General features: G+C 41.4%; 1 protein-coding gene across 1 annotated transcript in view; it reads left to right on the forward strand.

Annotated features, from left to right (window-relative positions):
- The first annotated feature begins 500 nt into the window (after positions 1-500).
- The window catches only part of LOC136858777 (solute carrier family 25 member 16), a 58,657-nt gene continuing 43,408 nt past the window's right edge, over positions 501-15,749 (forward strand). Inside the window, exon 1 of the mRNA XM_068225695.1 lies at positions 501-1,204. Within this exon, the coding sequence (XP_068081796.1) occupies positions 1,141-1,204 (64 nt within the window). The 5' untranslated portion in view covers positions 501-1,140. The remainder of the gene's footprint in view (positions 1,205-15,749) is intronic.

Below are 15,749 nucleotides of genomic sequence, written 5' to 3' on the forward strand. Positions count from 1 at the left end.
GGCCAGCAAACGTTCCTCAATCGTATAATCACTTGTATCAGCCATTCTTTCAATATCTTGGTACCAAATGCTGTCAACAATCGAAGTCGATAACAATGAGTATCTGACAATAGAAACAAATAAATAACGAGGAGGGGTATACAGACTTTGTGTGCGTCGTGTGTGAGTACCGGTATAGGGTAGGTAGGCTTCGTACAGTATGTCACGAGCTATTTCGGTAAACTTCTCTGGGTCCTGAAAAGTGTAAAGTAAGGGACAACGATTTTGTAGTAATCCTGAAATGTGTTAGGCGTTGGTATCATAGTCACGGTCTTTTTCTATATCCAGTAATAAGATAACGTGTACCGGTACCGTACTTGAGATCTGACCGCTAAATGGTATTTCCTGTTTCTTTCCCTGGAATTTCACAGGTATTATTCTGTAGTTGATTGGAGGGATTTTGTGTGACGTAAGCATTCACATGAAAGAGCCGTGAAAGCACGGGGCTAGGCGAGGCGGTGAGGTCGTTCAAGGCTGTCAGTGGCGGTAGAAGTTCCACGGCCTCTAGCTCCGTCCGTCTCGCCAGCTTTTACAGGATATGTCTGCTTTCTGCTATTAGTGTAGCCACTTAAAGTTTGAACGCACATATGATTGGATAACAAGAGATATTTTTCGCATTTGTGGTATCTGTCGTTGTTCTTATTCGTTCTGTGCTTTGTTTATATTTAGCTACTCCCTTACTCCCTCCCCTCCGTCTGTTCCCCCCTCCCTTTCTTGGCATACATCGCATTCATCACGATCTACTTCTGTGATCAGCTGTGGAAGTGGCCATGGGCAATTTCACCTTTTGTAACCTATCTGTAACACGTTACAGTTTATTTTGTGACAGCACATATGAGTTCGCTATATGATCTAGACTTATTTAATTCTTCATAATTTCTTCACCTTTCTATTTCTGAAAGATAGGTTACGGTAGTCTCTGAAAGTATACCTACCTTACTTTGGAAGTACGGAAGTAGGTCGTGTTCAATGGGTATGGAAGGTAAACGGACGTGTCTTTTGGAGGTATGCTGTGTCGTGTTGTCAGTATAACGACAATGACAAGTGGTGAAAGTTCTGTCAGAATTTCTATCAACTGAATTCTCAATATTCAACGAAAAGATGGCTATCAGAAGAGAAGAAAGGAGCTCTATGGAGTTCGTTCTTAAGTCTCTTTTGGCAGGAGGTAAGATTTATTTTCATGTTACTTTGAAACTTATGGTAAAGGAACATTTCCTTACCTGTAAAGAGTTACTTTCCTAACGGTAATTTAGGCCTAATCAGTGTCATAAGTCAAGAAAGCGTTGAGTGAAATTAATTGCACTTGTGAAATAAATTTGCTGCTATCAAGTAAATGTTTTGTTACAATGAATACAACTATTTTAAAAACAACGCAGGAACTATATGTCATTCATGTTACAAAACTTCCTGCCGTTTCTCTTCTGAGAATTCAAATGATTTGTCCTGTGAACTTTAACCTAACCTGTATCATAAAAATTCATGTATTCTTTAGTGACAGTTTTATCTGAATGACCAACTACTGAATGCCAATTCTAAAATAATTTTCTTTATATGAATAGGCAATTGTGAGCTTTTTTCTTGAAAGATGTCATGGAATTCTCAAATATTTCTGTCATTTTATAAGTGTGTTAGGCCTAATTACTGGAAAATATCAGTTATTTGTTAGACACATAGTTTATTATTTGTAAAATGGGATATTGTTACAGACTTTGAGACCTTTTATAATTATTGCAGCTAAATAACTGTTGATAAAGTCTTCATGAAGAGGAGCAAGGACTGTTGACAAGAATATACATGCAAATTCAGTACTTCTGGCCAGGCCCTTAATTCACTGCTGGAAATGTGTTCGAATAAATTGTGGACCCATCCCACTTGTTACATCAGTATATCTTACAGGTTGTGAACCAACATCAATAGGCATACCAGATTTAAAGCAAGAATTCATATACCGGTATTCCTCACCAAATTACAGCAATTAACAATTAGGATTTGTCCTGAAAATTGTGTGTAGGACACTGTAATTCCTTCCTGTAGATAGGATATAAAATTTAACTGCATACAGAATAACTGTATTTTTTCCAGTACAAATGGTCGTAATGGCAGTCCAATCAATCACTACTGATCTGCATTTAGGGCAGTCGCCCAGGTGGCAGATCCCTATCTGTTGTTTTCATAGCCTTTTCTTAAATGATTGGAAAGAAATTGGAAATTTATTGAACATCTCCCGTGGTAAGTTACTCCAATCCCGAACTCCCCTTCCTATAAACTAATATTTGCCCCAATTTGTCCTCTTGAATTCTAACTTTATCTTCATATTGTGATCTTTCCTACTTTTAAAGACACCATCCAAACTTATTCGTCTACTGAAGTCCTCCCACGCCATTTCTCCACTGACAGCTCGCAACATACCACTTAATGGAAAATTCTAAATTCCCATGGAGGGAATTAGATATTTTTCACCAATAGAGCATGTCAAAAATGTCAAAAACATATCAGATGTAAGGCTTTTCAGGCGTTTGCTCTATTAACCAGCGTTTCATCTTAGGAGATTTATCTCCCGTATGCAGTTATCAGAGTGTGCCTCTTATAAGGGCTTCTGATAAGTTCACCTGCATACACCCCAGCGTCAGTGGGTAGGGTCTGACACATCCCACTCTGATGAGTCTAGTGTCAGACCTAAGACGAAACGCTGGTTAACAGAGCAAACACTGGAAAAGCCTTACATCTGACATGTTTTTGACATACCACCTAGTCAAGCAGCTCGTCTCCTTTCTACCAAGTCTTCCCAGCCCAAACTTTGCAACATTTTTGTAACGCTACTCTTTTGTCAGAAATCGCCCAGAACAAATCAAGCTGCTTTTTTTTGGATTTTTTCCAGTTCCTGAATAAAGTAATCCTGGTGAGGGTCCCATACACTGGAACCATACTCAAGTTGAGGTCTCACCAGAGACAAATATGCTCTCTCCTTTACATCCTTACTACAACCCCTAAATACTCTCATAACCATGTGCAGAGATCTGTACCCTTTATTTACAATCTCATTTATGTGATTACCCCAATGAAGATCTTTCGTTATATTAACACCTAGATACTTACAATGATCCCCAAAAGGAACTTTCACCCCATCAACGCAGTAATTAAAACTGAGAGGACTTTTCCTATTTGTGAAACTCACAACCTGACTTTTATCCCCATTTATCATCATACCATTGCCTGCTGTCCATCTCACAACATTATCGAGGTCATTTTGCGGTTGCTCACAATCTTGTAACTTATTTATTACTCTGTACAGAATAACATCATCTGCGAAAAGCCTCATCTCTGATTCCACTTCTTCACACATATCATCTTGGAACTTGAGTATGATATGCAAATTAGCATTTCCAAAACTAAATTGATGTCAGTAAGTAAGAAATCCAAGAGAATTGAACGTCAGGTTGGTGATACACAGCTGGAACAGGTAGATAATTTCAAGTATTTAGGAAATATGTTCTCCCAGGATGGTAATATAGTAACTGAGATTGAATCAGGGTGCAGTAAAGCTAATGCAGTGAGCTCGCAGTTGTGATCAACAGTATTCTATAAGAAAGAAGTCAGCTCCCAGACGAAACTATCTATACATCGGTCTGTTTTCAGATCATGCTTTACTGGAGCGAAAACTGGGTGGACTCAGGATATCATATTCATAAGTTAGAAGTAACAGACATGAAAGTAGCGAGAATGATTGCTGGTACAAAATGATGGGAGCAATGGCAGGAGGTTACCCAGAATGAGGAGATGAACTCAATGGATGAAGCTGTACTGGTGGGGTCATGTGAGGCGAATGGAGGATGATAGGTTACCTAGGAGAATAATTGACTATGTTATGGAGGGTAAGAGAAGTAGAGGGAGCTGAAGACAATGATGGTTAGACTGTTTCTCACGATTTAAAGATAAGAGGTATAGAACTAAATGAGGCCACAGCACTAGTTGCAAATAGAGGATTGTGGCAACGTTTAGTAAATTCACAGAGGGTTGCAGACTGAACGCTGAAAGGAATAACGGTCTATAATGATTATGAATGTATGTAAACATTATCGTCTGCATAAAATGCTAATGAGTTGATCCTTGCTCTGCAGTCAAATCGTTGGTAATGTTCACAGTTCTTGTGTGCATAAGTGGGTGCAGGAATTTTGATCTGACACTGGAGAACCCTCTTTAGTCACAGATTCTATCATGAAAGACATGTCCTGACATCCTCGTGTGTGTATATGTTGTAATGTGAAGCGTTGTTCCTTCCATTCATCTGGGTTCGTAGCGTAGCATATAAATTTTATGGTTTTGATCCGTATTGAATTGTGATCACAATAATAATTAAACTTGTACTATACACTGACTAAGCAAATGTCATGGGATAGTCACCTAATGGCGTGTGGGGCCTCCTCTGGCCCTGTGAACTGCAGCGAGATGCCGTGGAAGTGAGTCGACAAGTCCCTGGTAGTCCTCTGGACGCAGCTGACACCAAATCGTTTGCAGAGCGGCTGCCAATGCTGGTCTCTTTGTGGGTGCAGGATCCATGGCACGGAGCCTGCGTTCCAGGACATCCCAGATATGCTCGATAGGGTTCATATCAGGGCTCCTGGGTGGCCATGGCAGTCATTGGACCTCCTCTGCATGTTCCTGGAACCATTCCCGCGCGACGTGGGAGCGATGTGGCGGCGCGTTATTATCTTGAAACACCGCAGAACCGTCTGGGCGCTGGAAGGCCAAAAATGGGTGGAGATGGTCTCCGAGCAGCTCAACATACCGCATACCATTCAAAGTCTCTTCCAGAACAACTAGGGGTCCCATTCCATACCAGGAAAATGCACCCCAGACCATAACAGAGACACCAGCACCCTGGACCACACCTTCGAGGCAGGCGGGATCCATCGCTTCAAGTGGTCTGCGCCATCCACGGTGCCTCCCATCGGCATGGTGCAGTTGAAATCGTGATTCGTCCGACCATATCACGTTACGCCATTGTTCCAGTGTCCATCCCTAGTGACTGGCGAACAATGCGCGTCGTTGTGTCCGATGATGTTGGGTTAACAGTGGCACCCGTGTGCGGCGCCGGCTCCCATACCCCATAGATCCCATGTTCCTATGGATTGTCCACTGGGAGACGTGTCTAGCACGGCCTGTGTTGAATTGAGCCGTGATTTGTTGCACGGTTGCCCGTCTGTCACTATTGACAATCCGTCTCAGATGTCGCCGCTCACGGTCATCGAGGGTGGCTGGACGGCTGGTCGTTCGTCTGTTGTGGACGGTGACACCCGCATTCAATCATTCACGATACACCCTGGATACGGTTGATCGTGTGAAGCCGAATTCCCGCACCACTTCCGAAATCGCACTTCCTATCCGTCGGGCACCGACCACCATACCCCGTTCGAATGGTGTCAGCTCACGATGACGTTCCATGTTACACCTGTCGCATGCACAGCCACTGCTCACAAGGTCTCCTATACAACTGCCGCTTGCACAGGGGGCGTATGGTGCGCAGACAACACACCTACGCATCAGTGCTCCGCTGTCTCATGACATTTGCTCAGTCAGTGTATTATGCAATGTTTAAATTACATTTCTAAAGTAGGCACTATTTCAGCCTTGGCTGGCCATTATCAGCCTTAATGCAAAACTGTGCAAACACATCCAATAACTAAAACAAAGGTGGGCCATTGCGACATTAGTTTAATTATTATTGGGTTCATAACAGACGTTAGATTGAAGTCATGATCTGTAGCGTCTGCTTTTTCCACCCTTCCTTTTGTGGGTGCTTCATACGTTGGTGAGTGCACTGGGTGATTCTTCATTGTTGACTCCTGGATGTGTCTATTGTTGTTCTGCATCATGAAACGACTCTTTGTAGGTTACACAGCTTTCTCTCAGTTTTTCTTTTAAGGGCAAAGTGAGCTATTGCAGTGATTTTGATGTGAAAGAGATGCAGCTGTTCCAAGAGAGAATTTTTCAGGTTTCTTGATCTTAAAAATGGCTTTGATCACTGTATATTTCTTGACTTGAAATTTTAACCCCAAATAGAATTCTAGTTTCCACATGAGAAGTTGTCTGTCTTGGACATATTTCTTCCTATTCTGATTGTAGACCTACCTTCTCTCAGTGTCCAGTCATCAAATCCATGTTGGGCTGTACAGTGGCCTACCTACATCAGTGACACACCACCTGCACTGGCTGTCATCTTTTCTTCTGGACCATCTCCGCAAATCTGAGATGGGCTGGACTTACTTCACTTAATTTCTGTCGCTCTTCTTAGAGCATAGGGCTTCCATAAAACACTTCTATTTTGTCCTATCGTTGGCCACTTCATTCCAAGTCTTTCCCTTACTCAATCATCATCTTAAATATATTTTTTTTACAAGTTGCTTCACGTCACACAAACAGACAGGTCACGTGGCGATAATGGGATAAGAAAGGGGTGGGAGTGGGAAGGAAGCTTGCATGGCCTTAATTAAGGTACAGTCCCAGCATTTGCCTGGTGTGAAAATGAGAAACCAGAAAACAATTTTCAGGGCTGCCGACGGTTGGGTTCGAACCCACTATCTCCCGGATGCAAGCTGACGGACGGCTACATGACCCAAACCAGGTGGCCACTTGCTCGGTTTCTTAAATTTTCTTTGGATGGCTGTTTTTTCAATCACCTTGGGAGATTCCAATCCAGTGCAGTCTTTTCAGTGGCTCCAGTGGGCTTTGTGGCCTATCCAACGCTACTTTCTCTCCTTTATGTGGATTGGCTGCTTATTCGTTTGACCTGACATCTGCCATCTCCTATTGATGATACGTCTTAAGCAATGATTTATGAAGACTTGTAGCTGTTCAATAACCTTTTGGGTGACTTCCCACGTTTTATAATCGTAAAGGAGAATGGACTTTAGACTTGTGTTAAAAAGTTGTAACTTGCTCCTTCTAGAAACGTTCCTATTTCTCCATATAGGAGACAGTTGAACAAATGCACCGTTCACTTTTCTGATAAAACTTTTGATGTCTTTTTCTGCTCTTCCAGTTGTAGTGACAATACTCCCAAGATATAAGAGGAATCTACTTGTTCTTTATGTTAATTCTGTATAGACAATTTATCATCAATATCTGAATTGGCCCTCATCTCTTCGGTCTTATTTACTTTAAACCCAACAGTCTCCATCTCTTCCTTCAATGACTTCATCTTCTGTTCCATATCTTTGAAACTTTCAGCCAGGAGCCAGTTATCATCCAGTCTGTCTTGTAAGCCCAACTCCTCTCCTCCTAAGACTGTCCAACACAAGTAAGGAAGAGTGTTGGAGAAGGAATACACCCTTGTTGAACTCCAGATATCCCATCTGTAAGTTCAGTAAGATTCAGAACCTGACATACATATCCTTTGTAATCTTTAGGATCCTTCATGGTATACCATATTTCTCGAGTGTTTGCCACATAACTCTTCTATTGAGGGAGTCAAGAGCTTTTGCACAATTGATAAGTCAGGTAGAGGGTGTTTTGCTTTTTTGCACTCTATTGGACAGTAATTGTTGGAGGAGTTATAAAGTCGACACAGCTACGGTTCTTGCAGAAACTGGCCTAAGGCATAATTCAACAGCACCCTTCACCTGGTCTGAAATGATCCTTGAAAGCATATTGCTGGGTACAGACACCATTGTACCGTTATTCCTTTCCAGTTATGTTTGGTATCGTAGAAGCAGGTCTTTCTTCTGTTTAGCTGGTGTCCTCTCCTTGTTCCACATCCTTTCCAACAGGGGTTACAGCAATTTTACCAAGGTCTCAATATCTGCCTTAAGTACTTCTGGCGTGATATTATCCATATGTGGCATTTTTCCAGTTTCTATCTGTTTCAAGGTCCTCTCTAATTCTGAACTGGTCGGGGGGTTGTAAATTTAATTTTGAGTCACTATTTGCAGACTCCATTTGTTGGTTAACAATCTGCTCTCTCTCTGTCCCCCTCACACACACACACACCTCTGAGAAATGTTCCTTGCATCTTTCTAGCTGTTCTTCTTGGATGGTCCGTAATACACTTTTTTTTTTTTTTTTTTAACAGGCTCATTCATTATAAAGTCTCTTTGGCAGTTTCTTTGTGATACTATACAGTTCATTAGCATCTCTCCTGCCTTTCTTGCTTGACCAGGCGAGTTGGCCGTGCGTAGCTGTGAGCTTGCATCCGGGAGATAGTGGGTTCGAATCCCACTATCGGCAGCCTTGAAGATGGTTTTCCGTTGTTTCCCATTTTTGCACCAGGCAAATGCTGGGGCTGTACGTGAATTAAGACCACGGCCGCTTCCTTCTCACTCTTATTCCATTGTCGCCGTAAGACCTATAAGTGTCGGTGCAACGTAAAACAAATTGTAAAAAAAAAAAAAAAAAAATCGGGTTCCTGTTGAGTTCAAGAGAACTTCAAATTGATATCTTAATTCTATCTGGAATTCTTTGTTTGGCTTCATCTTAAATTTACCTACATCATATTTGTTGTTTCACCTTTAAGTTTTGTTCCACATGACCCAATTTTCATTTAAAATTCTGCAACTACCGAGTGGCGGTCACTTCCAGTATATGCCCCTCTCAACAGTCAGCGATCTTCTACACTTTCAACTTATGGCGATGGCTTTCTGTAACTTGGTCTGACGATACCCACGTAATCTTGCGGCACTGTTTGTATGAAAATAGATTGCCATCCACTACCAGATCAGAAATCAATGAAGAGCTCCCCACTTTCATTTGAGTTGCAATCTTCATGCACTTCCAAAATTTGTTCCAGGCAGTGTTGCCAACCCATAAATCTTTTCTCCACAAAATTTTAGTTGAAAATCCACTAAATTCCACTAAATTTCGAACTGAAGCAAAATAGCATATGCCAGCTGTTTTAATAAAAGAAGTTAACTAAACACACACCAGTTTCAGAACGCGAGTTCATCATATTCTCCTCCGCGCACTATATGCTCTGAAGCAGATGTGCTAAGTTGAGGTCCTGCGGTTTCATATGAAGCCACATGGTAGTATTCTTTTTCAAAGAATATGCTCGCAGATCACAGCAGCAAAGACCATACGGAAATTTTCAAATATATTTCGAAAGTTATTTTCATTTTAATTCTGGTTTTCATTGTTTTTGATAAGTGTGGAAAGAATTAATGTCAAACAATTTTACATTTATATTGCACTGCCAATAGACGCACCGTCCGTATTTGAGATCATTGGGAAGCTCAACCAACTAGTCTTTTAAAGTTTAATTATTTAACCACTCTTTACAAAATATCTGACTACTTTTTAACCTTTTCTTTTGACATATTGACGTACCAAATAGAACCTGATGTCGAAAGAAACACGTTATCAAATACGACACTATGCGGCTCATAAAGAGTACAGTAATGATTGTAAAAAATACTGACTGAGGCTGTGGGCTAGACCTGGTCTAGGAAACGAGTCGTCGTATGCAGTATAAGTTCAAAACAACAGGAATAAGTAGACTATTATGCCGTACTAAGTTCTGTATTCTTTTTTTCTCCCGGTGATGAAAGGTGGTTATTGTTATTGCTGAAAATTGCTAAAAAAAAGTTAAAAAATCCGCTGTCCACTAAATGGAAAATTTATCCGCTGTTCCACTTAAAAATCTGCCAGATTTGGCGGAAAATCCACTGAGTTGGCAACACTGGTTCCAGGCCCTCATTGTTAGGGCCAACCTTAGAATTCAAGTCCTCCATCACAATAAAAATATCTGTTTTGCACACTCTCTTGATAGTTTTGTTTAACTGGCTGTAAAATTATTCCTTTATTTCCTATCTTGGGCATATCTGTGGGACACTGAATAACGGTCACATTGCAAGCATTGCACTGTCATCACTCTCTCTGAGATGGGTTTCCAGTCCACAAGGCTCCTTTTTGTGCATTTACTTAGTAACATTCCTACTCCCTCTCCATGTTCAGCATCTTCCCCTATTTGTCCAGAGTAAAGGAATGTGTTCCTCTTAAGGATTTCTCCAAACTGTGGCCACCGTACTTCACGCAACTCATTACTTTAGTGTGCTATTCCCTCTTGTAGTTCTAACATTCCTAAGATTGATTATTGTTTTCCGTTTCATGCGAAAAGTTGTCAACTTATTATCCATCTGATTGTGTTTCATTTCAGTTTCTTTAATAGTGCTTTTTAAGATCTTGGCGGTGGGGCTGCCACCTAAAGCCTCCAAGCCTGCTGTTTTCTGTAGGTATTCCATGAACCTACTACACTGTCGTAGCAGGGGGAGAGGTGATACTCCCACGTTGTCTGTCCCAGGTGGTAGATAGGGTCCTTACCGGCTTGCTGGCGGACTTGAGTGAAATAAAATAGCTCTTGCGGACCAAACACACAACCCCTGTGGGTGGGGGACGCATCCAAAAAATACACACATGGTATCCTCTGCCTGTCATAAGAGTAAACTAATAGGGGCGACCAAGCAATGCTGAATTTTGAACCATGAGATTACCTGTGATTAGTACCATCACACGAGGAAAACTATGAGTAGACTTTTCTTGCGATTAGTACCACTATGTAAGGAATACCATGGGTCTGTGGGTGGATCAATATGGGTTTACGGTATCTGTGTATACTATCTGTCACTATGATGGAGGCTCCCCTCTGTCCAGGTTCGGTTGGAACACCCCAACGAGAAAAAATTAGGCGACACTCGCTGGAGTGTTCCAGCATCTGGTTGTGGACATCATGGGTCTGCGATTCGAGGAACATCATGGGTCTGGGTGTTGCCTGTGATTAATACCACTATATGAGCGATGCTGTGGGTCTGCGTTACCTGTGCATAGTGCATTACCACCGGGCGAGTTGGCCATGCGGTTAGGGGTGTGCTGCTGTGAGCTTGCATCCGGAAGATTAGGGTTCAAACCCAACTGTCGGCAGTCCTGAAGATGGTTTTCCGTGCTTTCCAATTTTCACACTAGGCGAATGCTGGGGCTGTACCTTAATTACGACCACGGCCGCTTCCTTTGCACTCCTTGGTCTTTCCTATCCCATTGTCATCGTAAGACCTATCTGTGTTGGTGCGACGTAAATGTATTGATTTAGGAAGATTCTTTTAATTTTTTCTTTGTAATGTGAAAACCATCAATACGGAATGATTCTAATATCTTGTAATGTAAATCAAATTGTAAAAAGAAAAGAGAAGGAGAAAAAGGTATATTATCTGTGGGTAGTACCACAATGTGAGTAACATCGTGAGTCTACGTTACTTGTGATCAGTACCGCTACATGAGAAATACCGTGGTTCTACTTTCTTAGCAATAGGGAACCATTTTGAGGGACCATTGACCTGGATTTTGTACCTGTTTAGACAACAAGCATCATCAATTCAGGAATGTGCTTTGGAAGCAGTCCGTTGGTTAGTATATACTATTGTTTCTGGGAAGCTGGGGCATTGTGGGTCACTGTCATTGTTCATTGTCACCTTTTTGAATTCTAGTCAGTGGATTGATTCTGGAATAATTTTTAACTTTTAATATTGGGAGTTGCATCTGCTGATTATTTGAAATTCATATTCATCCATTCTATGATTAGTGAGAAGTTTCAAACAGTAGACGGTAAGCAGGTTCAGGATATTGAAAGTGAATGGGTGGCATACAGGGATGCTGTAGTACAAACAGCAAGGGAATGCCTAGGAACAACTGTGTGTAAAGATGGGAAAAGGCAAACATCTTGGTGGAGTGATGAAGTGAGAGTGGCTTGTAAACGTAAAAAGAAGGCTTATCAGAAATGGCTCCAAACAAGGGCCGAGGCAGACAGGGATTTGTACGTAGATCAAAGAAACAGAGCGAAACAAATAGTTGTTGAATCCAAAAAGAAGTCGTGGGAAGATTTTGGTAATAACCTGGAAAGGCTAGGTCAAGCAGCAGGGAAACCTTTCTGGACAGTAATAAAGAATCTTAGGAAGTGGAAAGGATGGTAAATAAACTCCATTGACATAAGGCAGCACGAATAGATGAAATTAGACCTGAAATGGTGAAGTATAGTGGGAAGGCAGGGATGAAATGGCTTCATAGAGTAGTAAAATTTGCGTGGAGTGTTGGTAAGGTACCTTGAGATTGGACAAAAGCAGTAATTGCACCTATCTATAAGCAAGGGAACAGGAAGGATTGCAACAACTGATTAGTATACCAGGCAAAGTATTCACTGGCATCTTGGAAGGGAGGGTGCAATCAGTCATTGAGAGGAAGTTGGATGAAAACCAGTGTGGTTTCAGACCACAGAGAGGCTGTCAGGATCAGATTTTCAGTATGCGCCAGGTAATTGAAAAATGCTACGAGAGGAATAAGCAGTTGTGTTTGTTTCGTAGATCTAGAGAAAGCATATGACAGGGTACCGGGGGAAAAGATGTTCACTATACTGGGGGACTATGGAATTAAAGGTAGATTATTAAAATCAATCAAAGGCATTTATTTTGACAATTGTGCTTCAGTGAGAATTGATGGTAGAATGAGTTCTTGGTTCAGGGTACTTACAGGAGTTAGACAAGGCTGTAATCTTTCACCTTTGCTGTTCGTAGTTTACATGGATCATCTGCTGATAGATATAAAATGGCAGGGAGGGATTCAGTTAGGTGGAAATGTAGTAAGCAGCCTGGCCTATGCTGACGACTTGGTCTTAATGGCAGACTGTGCCGAAAGCCTGCAGTCTAATATCTTGGAACTTGAAAATAGGTGCAATGAGTATGGTATGAAAATTAGCCTCTCGAAGACTAAATTGATGTCAGTAGGTAAGAAATTCAACAGAATTGAATGTCAGATTGGTGATACATAGCTAGAACAGGTCGATAATTTCAAGTATTTAGGTTGTGTGTTCTCCCAGGATGGTAATATAGTAAGTGAGATTGAATCAAGGTGTAGTAAAGCTAATGCAGTGAGCTCGCAGTTGCGATCAGTAGTATTCTGTAAGAAGGAAGTCAGCTCCCAGACGAAACTATCTTTACATCAATCTGTTTTCAGACCAACTTTGCTTTACGGGAGCGAAAGCTGGGTGGACTCAGGATATCTTATTCATAAGTTAGAAGTAACAGACATGAAAGTAGCAAGAATGATTGCTGGTACAAACAGGTGGGAACAATGGCAGGAGGGTACTCGGAATGATGAGATAAAGGCTAATTTAGGAATGAACTCGATGGATGAAGCTGTACGCATAAACCGGCTTCGGTGGTGGGGTCATGCGTGGCGAATGGAGGAGGATAGGTTACCTAGGAGAATAATGGACTCTGCTATGGAGGGTAAGAGAAGTAGAGGGAGACCAAGACGACGATAGTTAGACTCTGTTTCTAACGATTTAAAGATAAGAGGTATAGAACTAAATGAGGCCACAACACTAGTTGCAAATCGAGGATTGTGGCGACGTTTAGTAAATTCTCAGAGGCTTGTAGACTGAACTCTGAAAGGCATAACAGTCTATAACGATAATGTATGTATGTATGTATGTATGTATGTATGTATGTATGTAATGTATTCATCCATTCCTTCTCCACCCTCAAGTTCTGAATTCTGGTCAGTGGGTGAATTTTGGAATTTTAAATTGTCCTTACATTTCCTCTAATTTTCTACCATTAGGGCTGATGACCGAGATGTTAGGCCTGTTTAAATAACGATCATCGTCATCATCTCTGTAGGTGTTGTCTCCCTTATCCTTTGAAGATATTTTGCCCTGTTAGGTGTCACATTTCAGGGTTCCTTTGGGGCCTTCATAGCTACTGCATAAGTGACAGGGCACATAAGGTCCCCAATGTACAGATAATCCTATACTTCGTAATCCCGCCCATCTCACACGACGTGTGGTAGGGGTTGGACTTATGGGAAACTGGTATGGAGTGACTTGGTATGCTTTCGATCCAGAAATGTGAATCTACATTTGACTCTAAACTGTTTTTAGAGAATTGCTGATTTGATTTCAACATTCAGTATCGTACTCTCTTTAGTTCCTTGAATCATGACCTCATTTTACTATTGTAAAAAAGTTTATTTTGCTTTCTGAGTTTGGACTCTGGAGAGTAAAGAACAAAAGAAAAGTCTAGATTTTGATGTTACGTATGAATGGGGGGAAATTGGTTATGAAGAAGCCTCATTTATGAAAATAGGTATGAATTTCTTTCATGTCTGTTGGTAAACCAAGATCACTCTGTGCCAAGCAGAGCCAAAATATTAAAAGAATCTCATTCATATCTGCGACATTTGATACGATACATGTACAGTGTAGAGCAAGTAAATGGAGTTTCTGTGCATTTATTTTGCAACCTTGCATTTGCTCCCAAAATAATTGAGTTTTTTTTTTTTTTTTTTGTAATTCTCACAGGATTTGTTTGGGTTTTTTTTTTTTTTGCCTGCTAGGGACTACGGGGCTTGTCTTAACTCTTAGCTATGGTCTTCTACTTTCTCTTGGCCCAGTAAGCTTTCATTTTCTGGCTGTGTGCCAGCTTCTGTCCATCCGTCCTCTGGTGGTACTCTTTTTGCTTGTGAGGGACAGTGGGAAGACTCCCTGTATGATGGACTGTTGGTACTGAGATCGGTTCTCTGTGGTCTCAGATGGGACCTGCAGTTCCTCCAGGTCTGATTTTACTGAGGTGATCCACTTGGTCTTCCAAGTCTTTTCCCTACTTGTCACTGTGAGGATTATGTTGGGGAGAGCCTGCAGGATTTCAGGCACGTCATGTGCTTATAGAAGGTCAGTCCCCTTTTTCTCATACACGTGACGATATCTTCCTGATGTTCGTAGAGCTTGTTGTTGTGCCTGATCCTGTAGTTGCCATTCTCCTGTCTTATGGGTCGTAATATCCTCATCAAGATCTTTCTCTTTACGTTCTAGTTTTCTGAGAGGGCCCTTTCAATTCATAAAGAGACACTCAGAGACGTAGAGTACAGAAGATCTCACAGTTTATTTATTTAAAACTTCCCTTCAATTTTCAATCCTGTTTCCTACTACTTCTTCCTGCCCCATTATTTAACTACTTGTCAGGTGTTGTAAAGAATCAGCCAGTTCGTCCACCATTTCTGTCTGAATACTTTCCTCTCCGTAACTTGCTCTTCTTAGCTATCCATCTTTATGCCTTGTTCTTGCTTTGGACTCTTTGCCATTCCAAAATTGGTCTTGGACTCCTTATAGTTTCTATCCTGCTGACAAGGCAAACCACAGATCTATATTCTGTCTTAAAGTTTACCGAGTGATTTGGCTGTGCAGTTCAGGTCGTGTAAGTCCGAGCTCGCATTCGGCAACCTTAAAGTAGATTTCCTGTTTTCACTCCAGGCATGTGCTGTGGCCGTAGCTTAAGACCATGGTTGCTTCTATCCAAGTCCTGTACTATCCCATTATTGCCATAATACCAATTTGAGTTAGTGTTGATGTAAAACTAATACCAAAGAAATGTTCAGTCAATCAATCAATCCATCAACTTTTGCTACTCTTTTGTCGGAAATCACCCAGAACAAATCGAGCTGCTTTTCTTTGGATTTTTTCCAGTTCTCGAATCAAGTAATCCTGGTGAGGGTCTCATACACAGGAACCGTACTCTGTTTGGGGTCTTCCCAGAGACTCGTATGTCCTGTGGATTCTCTCTTTCACAGCTTTCCCATATCTCCATATTTTAAAAACGATTGTTCCATGTTTTTCTTACTTTGTAGGAACTTAATTTCTGTGGGGATCACTGTAAGTACCTGGGTGTTAATATAAGGAA

This window comes from Anabrus simplex, chromosome 1 (assembly GCF_040414725.1).
Source record: "Anabrus simplex isolate iqAnaSimp1 chromosome 1, ASM4041472v1, whole genome shotgun sequence".
NCBI lineage: Eukaryota > Metazoa > Arthropoda > Insecta > Orthoptera > Tettigoniidae > Anabrus > Anabrus simplex.